At 47.5% G+C, this 11,910-nt stretch overlaps 1 protein-coding gene across 1 annotated transcript; it reads right to left on the bottom strand.

The window, feature by feature from the left end:
* Positions 1–9,866: 9,866 nt before the first annotated feature.
* On the bottom strand, positions 9,867–10,814 carry LOC311514609 (olfactory receptor 52E4-like; the record flags this gene model as incomplete). Its single annotated transcript, XM_084617174.1, has 1 exon — positions 9,867–10,814. One exon carries the CDS (start codon positions 10,812–10,814, stop codon positions 9,867–9,869), a length of 948 nt encoding a protein of 315 aa, XP_084473300.1.
* Positions 10,815–11,910: the final 1,096 nt, after the last annotated feature.

The raw sequence follows: 11,910 nt of genomic DNA, 5'->3' as shown, positions 1-11,910 counted from the left end.
GAAAAGGACCTAGGGGTGAGAGTGGACGAGAAGCTGGATATGAGTCAGCAGTGTGCCCTTGTTGCCAAGAAGGCCAATGGCATTTTGGGATGTATAAGTAGGGGCATAGCGAGCAGATCGAGGGACATGATCGTTCCCCTCTATTCGACATTGGTGAGGCCTCATCTGGAGTCCTGTGTCCAGTTTTGGGCCCCACACTACAAGAAGGGTGTGGATAAATTGGAGAGAGTCCAGCGAAGGGCAACAAGAATTATTAGGGGTCTGGAACACATGACTTATGAGGAGAGGCTGAGGGAACTGGGATTGTTTAGTCTGCAGAAGAGAAGAATGAGGGGGGATTTGATAGCTGTTTTCAACTACCTGAGAAGTGGTTCCAGAGAGGATGGTTCTAGACTATTCTCAGTGGTAGAAGAGGACAGGACAAGGAGAAATGGTCTCAAGTTACAGTGGGGGAGGTTTAGGTTGGATATTAGGCAAAACTTTTTCACTAGGAGGGTGGTGAAACACTGGAATGCGTTACCTAGGGAGGTGGTAGAATCTCCTTCCTTAGAAGTTTTTAAGGTCAGGCTTGACAAAGCCCTGGCTGGGATGATTTAATTGGGGATTGGTCCTGCTTTGAGCAGGGGGTTGGACTAGATGACCTCCTGAGGTCCCTTCCAACCCTGATATTCTATGATTCTATGAAGCACTTGGTAATAAGGACCATAATCTAATTCAATTTAACATCCCTGTGTTGGGGAAAATACCACAGCAGCCAAACACTGTACCATTTAATTTCACAAAGGGGAATGAGACTAAAATGAAGAAGATAGATAAAAAAGAATTTGAAAAGAACAGCATGAAAAGTGAAATCCTGCAAGCTGCATGGAAACTACTTAATAGAGTGTAGGCTCCTTTTACTAGACTGGCCTCTGAACTTTATTGGGAGTGTACCAGCTGGGAAGATCCTGTCTGATGCCTTGGGGAAAGAGTGACGCTCTCCCTCTTCCAGTAATCTTAGAATCACAGGAAGTGCAGGGGGAGCAGGTGGTAGGCTCCATTTTCAGAAGAGGAGTGAGATTGCTTGTGTGGAGCTCTGTCCACACGCGGAGCTGCTGCTAGGAAGCCAAGAGCCTCTGCTAAGAGCCCGCTGGGGATCTGATCGAGCAGGGAGCCTCAGAGGCTGTTGGTGGCTTCCCTGGAGCCAGGGCAGAGACTGTTGCTGTGCCTGGAGCCGAATGAGGTGGGCCTGCTGTGGAGGAACTGTGAGTAACCCCCACCCTTGTTGGGAAAGCGCAGGCAAGGGAAGGGGCACCGCAGAGAGGCTGAGTCTGAGGAGAGGCAGCTTGATCTTCCCCCCAAATTAGGACACAGAGCGGCTGACATTTGGTGGGGCCAGCTCCAACCGTCAGAGGGGTTATGCAGCTTGTTGCCATGGCTGGACTGATACACAGATCCAACAGAGCGCTGTCTCCAGCTGCAGATCTCCAAGGACGCCCATGCAAGCAAATGTCTAGGACTCTGCAATCCAGAGTATACACTTCGGGGTGGGGTACATGGAGGCAGTGTAAATGCCAATTAAGAAAGTTTCATGTCTCACTATAGCCCATGTTTGTTAATTGATTTTATTCCACTGCCCTCTGTGGATTTAAATTAGTAGTTGGTTATATACTGTTACTTTAAGTTGTTAAAGAAAGGTGTGTTCACTCTCTTTTAAGTATATTGCATGTATATTAATTATAACTGGTATTATTGAGTTAGACCCTGTCATCAGAAGTCACCGTTACGGTGCTCTGCTCCGTCCAATGTTGATAACCGTTCAGCTGTGCGCGTGTGCTCCCTCTGCGTTCTGTCCCAGTTCTGCGCAGGTAGCTGACACAGCTCGCCCGAGAGAACCCCCAATGACCACAGACTCAGATAAGGTCTGTAGGCACCCGGCAAGGTTTAATGACAAATGAAGCAGGGTCTCTAGCTCCCTGGATCAGATGCCTATGGTTCTGCTAGTACATGAGTGTCCCCTGAGGGTGGATTCAGCTCAGTCAGTGGTAGGAATTTCCTCTGCCCTCTCAGCAGACAAAGACACCCTGGAGTGTGTTTCCATAACGTATGCATAGAACCTCTCAGGTATGTGTATTTCTGTAGCATCAGCCCTGCTCTTGCCAGTTTCTGTGTGTGGGGCCTGCCTCTTGCTCACAGCTTAACTTTGATTTCTATTAGCAAAGCCCTGGCTACTTTGGTTCAGCCCTCAATCCTCACGCTAGGTCTGTGATATAAGGGTTCCTGTGTGAGGCCTTCTTCTTACTACAGACCCAGGCCACAGAATACTATTAATATTATTAGAATAGGTTTCTTTCTGGAGGTTCCCAAGGCATGCCACGGAATGTGTACAGGACTAGCAAGGTGCAGGCACTGCCAAATTCAAGTGCCTTTCGGAGTAAAGGGACTTCAGCACTGGAATGCTTAGGATCGCCTTTAATGTCAACAACATTGACATCGAAAATCGAAAATCGAAAGGAGCATAAACTCCTGGCAAACGAAGTTTAAGTGTTTAATTAGGAAGGTTAAAAAAAGAATTTGAAGAACAGCTAGCCAAAGACTCAGAAAGTAATAGCAAAAAAAGTTGCGAGGAGAAGGAACTTCTAGGATGAACCATCATGGGCACTCTAAGAAGAATTCTGTGCTGAGTAAAGTACGTGCTCAGAAGGAGAAACAGAGTCATCCTCTGGGCCTGGCAGGACAGATTGGAAATGTTAAAGTAGGCTGAAGACAGTTATTCCTCCTTGGAGAGGGAAGATCCTTGATGAACGCTGTTGGGTACCAGGAAACACCAATGGATCTCGAGCCCTTCTAGACCATACATCTGGATCAAGCCAAACTAATAGGCTCCAGCCAGCCAATTTACTGACTAATGCCATCAAAGGAAGAGTGCTGGTGAGTCTTCTAATCTCACGTGTGAAGTCTGTGGGGTTGCACTCTCAGAATAGAACTGCAGAGGTACACTGGGATGAGGAAGTGGTTCCTTGGGCGAAGGTAACATTTGAAGAGAATGGAAATGAGCTGTGGGTGACAAGGAGGGAGAAAGAAAAGGAGAAAAGGAGGGAGAAAGAAAAGGAGAGACTCTCTAAGGTGCCACAAGTACTCCATTTCTTTTTGCGAATACAGACTAACACGGCTGTTACTCTGAAAGGAGGGAGACGTGAGTATAAGTTACTTTTCCTCTAAAGATGTGGTGGGAGACTGCCTGTTCCAGTTCAAGCCTCATTCCAAGGGCTGGTTCCTGCACAGAGGGCTAACATAGGGTGCTGCCAGAAAAGCATCAAGGAGTCTTTTCAAAGGATGAGGTGATCAATTTCAATGGCTGTTTCAAAGGTGTCCATGACAGACCAAAGAGAGCCATTGAAGTTGCTCTCAGTAAAACTAAAGATGCAGCCCAAAGTAGGAAAAGGACTTATGATTGCAAGTCCAGTGGGGCTCTCATAAGCTGTGGTAAGCAGGTACCAGTTTGTAACCATAGATGCTGGGTCATAATAAAATACAAGAGAAGTGGGAGTCAAATGCCCACATTGTGGTGACTCACAGTAATCCTGCACTGCCAGTTTACACTATCCAGCCTGAGTATGGAGGTCGTGAGAGAGTGATATATGGGGACCAGCTAAAACATTGGACTTTTAGTCCAGCCAGGGCTCACAGGAGTCGCAGAGCATCATGTCCGGAGGAGACTGAAACCAATGGGGCAAATGCAAACCCTGATGAAAATAGACTGATCCCTCAAATTGACCTGGTGTTACCTGGTGTCAAGGGAACAGAAAATATGGGTAATGAGCCACCAGTCTTAAGAAAGTCCCAGAGAACTACTAAGGGTGTACTGATTATTAAACTTAGAGATGATCGTGTTATTGGTTCTATGTAGTCTTTAGTGAATATTATGTATAGTATAAAGAATTGGACAGGGGATGTTAAGTATGAGAAATGTACTTTTATTCATTGCAAATGTATTTTTTTAATATATGCTGGTGTGAACGTTCTGGCTGTGGCAGAATTATAGTAGGGAGGAATGTAAATTACTGGCCGCTCACTAAAATTCAGTGAGGATTTTTGATTGGCCCTTTCCTAGTCCCAAAAGGAAGGGGAAGGGTCCAAACCAGCCCCCAGAGTCAGTGAGGAGAGGCCAACATTACCTGTCAGCCTGATTGACAGGGCAGGCAGACCAGGGAGGAAGTCTGGAGGTCAGGAGGTTCCCATCGTCTGTGTGAGCTGGGACTGCCTGGGACAGAGCGGGGTTGAGTTGAGGAGACAGCAGGGGCCTGGGCAGAGCTGAGAGCAGAGACAGGCCGGCCAGAACCAGAGAAGTAGCCCAGGCAGTTGAGCTGGGCACAGAGCTGCAGCAGCCCGAAGCAGAGGGGCCAGAGAAGCAGCCCAGGGAGCTGGAGGCTGAGCAGCAGCAGCGCTGGGGCTGGGCCTGGGGCTGGGGCTGTGTACAGTTGGGGAGAGCAAGGAAGACCCTGGGCAGAGGGACCAGCGCAGGGAAATACCCCTAGTCAAGAGGCCTTGCAGGCCAGAATTGGAGGGGAATCGTAACTGTGTTGGGTGAGGATGACGCTGTGGAGAGGGGCCCTACCACCCAAAGCCTGAGACTATGGCCACTGACAGAGCAAGTGTCTGACCCACAGCACCCTTGCAGCACAGCCAGGGCCTGGGCAAGAGGCCTGGGACATGGGAGGGACAGACTGTGAACTGCCCTGCCCTGCCCGTCTCCCCAGTGCTGGAGAGGGAGCTTCACCTTCTGTTTGAAACCACAGGTGTCCACCAGAAAACGATGACGCTCATCCCGCAGCACAGTGGGAAAAGGGTTGCGGACCCATGATCATCATCTTGCTGGGCCCCTGTTAGACCCTGTGGCCCATGGAGATGGGCAAAGAGGGGCAGACCAATGGTGCGGCGATTGTACCTGTGGCTCTGTGCAACCCGCCTCTGTGCCCGGAAAGGGACAGGGAGGTGGAGGGAAGAGAGCAGCTCCTAAAGAGTCAGGGAGGGGAGACAAAAAAAACGCCCCCTGAGGTTAGTCCAAGGACAGGGGAAATGACACAAGCCCTGGGTGTCAGCAGTATAGAAGATGAAGGGAAAGAAATGAGGGATGTGACAGGGGCAGGAGTGGGGCTGGGGCCAGGAGCGGGATTAGGAGCAGGGGCAGAAGTTTGACTAGGAAGCCTAGCAGCAAAGCCACAGGAATGCGACACCTCTTGACTGGGTCCAGAGGCCGAGGGGATGGCGACCGGAGGGGAGACCTCAATGACTCTGGGCCCAGAGACCACATGGAACTCCACAACCAAGGTGTGGGACATGATGGCATCTGTGATGGGGCCCTGAACTGGGAGGGAAGACGGCCACCCCTCCTCTGAAGGGGGCGCAACTATGGGTGCGCGTCGCAGCTGTTCGGCACAGGCCATCACCACAAGGGTCTTGGCGGCAGATGGATGAATTCATGTGTGCCCCAAGTTTGAGAGCAGGGGTAGCAGCCCGGGGTAGGGCATACAGAAGAGGAGGGGATGGTGTGACCATGCCACCGCCCAGATTGAGACCCCACCAAAAGTTTCTCCCATCATTTGGGAAAGGGGCAAGAGGTAACACCGGTGGTAAGGGGGAATGGAAGGAGTTGGGGAAGGGGAAAGGCCAACCTGTCCTCCTGTTTAGGATGGGTGCAGACCCCCAATGACAGGGGATGTCGGGAGGCTGACCGAGGCAGGGAAGTGGGGCACTATGGAAAAGGGACAATAGTGTTTAGGGAGGGGCCATGGGTGCATGAAGCAAGGGGTCCAAGCAATGGGGGGAACAATGGAAGGTAAAGGAAAAAGAGGGGTAAACTAGAAACCTGTGGGAGCAGGGCAGGAAAACCATAGGGACAAGCTCTGGAAGATGGGGTGGGACAGACAAACTATCCAACCAGGGGAGCTATGGTGTGGGAGGCAAGCTTACAACACTCCAGGGCCAGCCAGGGAAGGACCCAGGAATGGTTGTGGGGTCCTTGCTTCTCTCCAGAGGGCAGGCCAGCAGGGCCCCCCAAGCAGCAGCAGCAGCAGCATCCAGCCAGCAGGGCAGCCAAATAAAACTGGCCGGTTGCAATAGTGAGGTGAGGGGGCTCCCTCCGAGCCAGAGTGGGAAGGACAATGGCTAATCCCCGACAAGGAATCTTCAGAGGGGTGCTGGTGTGAGTAATGTGGAAACTGAACACAAAATGAAAGATTTGATGGTGAAGCCGGCAAGGGGCTAAAGTGTTACAAGCTCTGAAGGAACGTTGGACCTCGTGGCTCAGGAGCGTTTCTTAACCATATGTAAAGATGATGTGAAACAGTGTCAAGGGGACAAAAAGATGAAAACTGTGGATGTGATGTGTATCGGAGCAGTCACCCTGCTCCGGCTCAGCCAGGGTTAAAAGTCGAGGTTCCTCCCCGACTCTGAGCTCTAGGGTACAGATGTGGGGACCTGCATGAAAACCTCGTAAGCTTGCTTTTACCAGCTTAGGTTAAACTTCCCCAAGGTACAAATTAATTTTATCCTTTGTCCCTGGATCTCCACTGCCTCCACCAAACTCTAACTGGGTTTACTGGGAAACGCAGTTTGGACACGTCTTTCCCCCCCAAAATCCTCCCAACCCTTGCACGCCACTTCCTAGGGAAGGTTTGGTAAAAATCCTCACCAATTTGCATAGATGACCACAGACCCAAACCCCTGGATCTGAGAAAAATGAAAAAGCATTCAGTTTTCTTGCAAGAAGACTTTTAATAGAAGTAAAGAAATCATCTCTGTAAAATCAGGACGGTAGATACCTTACAGGGTAATTAGATTCAAAACATAGAGAATCCCTCTAGGAAAAAACCTTAAGATACAAAAAAGACACCCAGACAGGAATAGTCATTCTATTCAGCACAGTTCTTTTCTCCGCCATTTAAAGAAACCATAATGTAACACATACATAGCTAGATTACTTACTAAAGTTCTAAGACTTCATTCCTGTTCTATCCTCCGCAAAAGCAGCATACAGACAGACAAAGACCCCTTGTTTCTCTCCCTCCTCCCAGCTTTTGAAAGTATCTTGTCTCCTCATTGGTCATTTTGGTCAGGTGCCAGTGAGGTTCCCTTTAGCTTCTTAACCCTTTACAGGTGAGCGGATTTTTCCTCTGGCCAGGAGGGATTTTAAAGGGGTTTACCCTTCCCTTTATATTTATGACAGTTACACAATCCCTATGCCTTTGGCTAAAGTGCACATAGAAACTGACAGTTTTGAAGCAGTATTGTCAGTGCGGGTAGCAGATTATAACCCTATTGGTATGCTAATTGGCAACGATTTCTTCTGTGTAGCTTAGGCTGAGAAATTGTCCGCCCGCAGAAAGAACGAGTGTTCCGCTGGGGCCCTAACAGAAAAGCAAAAATTGCCAGGAACGGCTGAAGGACTGAAAGAGCGTCTCCTTGGTTCCTCTGCACCAAAAGCACAGGCACAAGATGGAGTCCTGTGTCACATGGGCTGATCACACGCCTCTGCATGTTTCCGGGAGTCATAGCAGGGACCATATATTATATTCTAGCCAGAATGTCCCCAGGTAAGTCCATCAGGTGGGGATAATTTTCTTCCATGGCACATGCTGTTCATTGTTGGGCCATCCACTTGAATAGTCCATTCACATTGTGCTGGATACTTTGGATGTAAATTGCCTTGTGGGATTTACCACAGGAGAAAACACATAGTCAACATTTGTAACTGCAAATAAAAAAATGAGACGTTCATACAAATAAGAAAATCATATTCAGCAAACTGTAGCTTTTATATTGAAACCTCACATGACCTATTGTTACAAGATTTGTTGCAAATATATAACAATGGTGATATTGAATGAGGAAATGTTATTTACTCCTTGACATAACACAAGAACTAAGCGTCATCCAATCAAAGGAATAGGCAGCAGGTTTCAAACAAACAAAAGGAAGTATTTCTTCACAGTCAAGCTGTGGATAACATCTGCCATAGGATGCCATGTGGATGTGGATAACATTTGCCATAGGATGTTATGAAGGCCAAAACTATGACCTGGTTCTAGAAAGAACTAGAGAAGTCCATCAAGGGCTATTGCCCAGGATGGGCAGGGTTGTTGTCCCTAACCACTGTTTGCCAGAAGCTGGTAGTGGGTGACAGAGCATGAATCACATGGATTGCCATGTTCTGTTCATTCCCTCTGAAGCACCTGGCACTGGGCACTGTTGGAAGACAGGCTTCTGGGCTACATGATCCATTAGTTTTACCCAGTGTGGCCATTGTGATCTTCTAATTTAGATTCCAGATGTATCTTCCCCTGCTGTAACCCACTATACCCCACTCCCCTCCCACAGCTGAGATACATCCCAGGAGTCCTGACGGAGTCTCTCTCTCCACAGAAGTACTAGCAAAGTAAGAATAAACATTAAAATTTTAACACTAACCAGTGACCCTTAAGTGACTTCCCACAAGATGTGAGAATATGCTACTATTAGAGGTGACTAGGTCCACTATTTATTTATTTATTTATTTTCCAGATATATATTGTCACAAATATAAAGGGAAGGGTAAACCCCTTTAAAATCCCTCCTGGCCAGAGGAAAAACCCTTTCAACTGTAAAGGGTTAAGAAGCTAGGAGAACCTCACTGGCACCAGAGCAAAATAACCAATGAGGAGACAAGACACTTTCAAACGCTGGGGGGAGGGAGAAAAAAAGAGTCTGGGTCTGTCTGTGTGATGCTTTTGCCAGGGACAGAACAGGAATGGAGTCTTAGAACTTGGTAAGTAATCTAGCTAGATCTGTGTTAGATTCTGATTTCTTGAAATGGCTGAGAAAATAAGCTGTGCTGAATTGAATGGATATTCCTGTTTTTGTGTCTTTTTGTAACTTAAGGTTTTGCCTAGAGGGATTCTCTATGTTTTGAATCTAATTACCCTGTAAGGTATTTACTGTCCTGATTTTACAGAGGTGATTCTTTTTCCTTTTTCTTCTATTAACATTCTTCTTGTAAGAAACTGAATGCTTTTTCATTGTTCTTAAAATCCAAGAGTTTGGGTCTGTGGTCACCTATGCAAATTGGTGAGGATTTTTATCAAACCTTCCCCAGGAAGGGGGGTGCAAGGTTTTGGTGAAGATTTTGGGGGGAATGACGTTTCCAAACAACTCTTTCCCAGTAACCGGTTAAATGTTTGGTGGTGGCAGCAAAAGTCCAAGGGCAAAGGGTAAAATAGTTTGTACCTTGGGGAAGTTTTAACCTAAGCTGGTAAAAGTAAGCTTTGGAGGTTTTCATGCAGGTCCCCACATCTGTACCCTAGAGTTCAGAGTGGGAAAGGAACCTTGAGATTATATATATATATATATATATATATATATATATATATATATATATATATATATATATGAGGTGGAAAATGTTCCAGCAACTGGCAAGGTGAGGGGAAGAGAGGAGCAAGTGAGAGGGGTAGGGCATTGGGGAGAAGACACACAGCAGGGGTGGAGCCTTGACAGAACAGATGGGGCAAGATTGTCGTTTCAGGAGTCCAACTACCAGCAATTGGAAAGGTGGCAACCCAGTGAATTGCACATAGACTTATTCCCCAGTTTATCATGCTGACACAACACAGTAAGGACAGGAAAGGGTTTAATGTCTCTTGACTGTCCAGAGTAGCAGCCATGTTAGTCTGTATCCGCAAAAAGAAAAGGAGGAGTTGTGGCACCTTAGAGACTAACCAATTTATTTGAGCATAAGCTTTCGTGAGCTACAGCTCACTTCATCGGATGCATTCAAGAAATGATTCAGGGAAGAGGGCCCAGCACCATGCACCAGCCAGCTCTGCACGGACCTCATTCTGAGAAAACATTTAGGTCCGTTTAGGAGTAAAGAACCGGAGCAGCCTGCCCCGGATTTGTTTGGTCCTCACCCCATAGATGATGGGGTGGAGCAAGGGGGGCACCAGGAGTTCTACATTGGCAATGAGAACAAGAAAGTGCAGTGGCACATTATGGCCAAACCGGTGCGTGAGAGAGGAGAAGAAACCTGGCATGTAGAAAGCTAAGATGGCACAAAGGTGAGAGATGCAGGTCCCAAAAGTTTTGAGCCGGGCATCCTTTGTGGGGAGGCGGAGGATGGCCCGGAGGATCAGAGTATAGGACACAGCGATAAAAAATACATCAATTCCGATCTCAGAGAAAAGATCGAACAGCCCATAGTAACTACTGATGCGGATGTCAGCACAGGCCAGGTTCACCACAGCTATGTGCCCACAATAGGTGTGAGGGATGATGTTGGTTCTGCAATATGGCCACCGCATCGCCAGGAAGGGGTAGGGTAATGCGAATATTCCACTGCGCAGCAGCACGGCCAGGCCGATCTTGGCCACAACAGAGTTTGTCAGGATGGTGGAATGTCTCAGGGGATGGCAGATGGCCACGTAGCGATCAAAAGCCATGGCCACGAGGATTCCGGACTCCATGGCTGAGAAGCAGAGCAGGACGTACATCTGGCTGAGGCAGGCATTGAAACTGATCTCCCTGGAATTGAACCAGAAGATATTCAGCATTTTGGGCAGGGTGGATGTGGACATGACCAGGTCACTGACAGCCAGCATGCAGAGGAAATAATACATGGGCCCATGGAGGCTTTGCTCCATCTTTACAATGAACAGGATGGTGACGTTCCCCAAGACAGCTATGATGTACACGGTGCAGAAGGGGATGGAGATCCAGATGTGGGCTGCCTCCAAGCCAGGAATGCCCAGCAGGATGAAGGTGGAGGGGTTGTTGAAGTGGGTTGTGTTGGAATCTGACATGGAATAGGGGAGAAGGCATCCAACTCTGAGGCGGAACGCTGTTTCCTGCACGTACCATACGTTCCCCTGACTTCCTGTGTGTGCCCAGGATGCCTGGATGGAGAGAGAACGTTAATCTGAGATATTACATGCATTACTGGAGGCAGTTCTCATGGGTGAAGCAGATTGTTCGCTCTTCACTCACTAAAAAATGACATTTGAATTGTTCAGAGAAAACAACTATGAACAATGACCACATTAAAGCCAATTCCACATTTTATGGGGCTCCCTGTGTTAATAAGTCCTACACTTAGTGGTGGGGAACCTTAAGAGGCACCAGCAGGAAACACAAGCCTGGATACTGGTTATCCATCATTATTCCTTAATAAAATGAGAGCCAGCATAGGGACTCCATGCTGTAGGAGTTCCCCATTCATCAAGTGGCTTGATATGTGAGAGTGGAAAAAAACAAACTTTTGTAAGACATATGCCAGGAGAAACATCCCAATTAGAACATACCTTAGGGAAAAGACCTGGGCGCCATTGACAACAGCTCAAGAGAAACACCTGCTGATTCAGAGCAGTGGACAAAACAAAAGCAAGCTTCAGATCACTAAGAGATGAGATGGAGAATACCATGTTCTGGATATGTGCTCAGTTTTGGTCACCCAGTCTCCATGCTGGATATAGCATATCTAAAAGGGATTTCCAAGACAGGCTCTGAGAATGGGGGAGGCTGCCATATGCAAACAGATAGAAAAGTCACGGCTACGCCCCCTGATACTTGACACCATGCAGAAAAGTCTGGAACTCTTTCGTTTACAGAAGAGACAAAGAAGGGAACATATGAGAGAGGAGAGGAAAATAAAAAATGATACTGATTTATGTTCCAATGGACAAACAGAGAACAGTTCCCAACCAGTACTATCTATAGACACTGAGTGCTTCAAGAGGACTAATTCTCCAAAGTTGAAGAAAATTGTCAGCAAAATTGATTGGAGGAAAACATTATACAGAAAAATATGAATGAAAATTGGTCGTTCTTTGTGGAAAAAGTCATGATTGCACAGTCAACAAAGTGAACAACTTTGGGTAAAAATCCACTTCAGTGGCAAAG

Source organism: Lepidochelys olivacea (assembly GCF_965140295.1).
Source record: "Lepidochelys olivacea isolate rLepOli2 genome assembly, chromosome: 1".
Classification (NCBI taxonomy): Eukaryota; Metazoa; Chordata; order Testudines; family Cheloniidae; genus Lepidochelys; species Lepidochelys olivacea.
The sequence above is the reverse complement of the archived record's forward strand: the minus strand, read 5'-3'. Positions and strand labels throughout refer to the sequence as shown.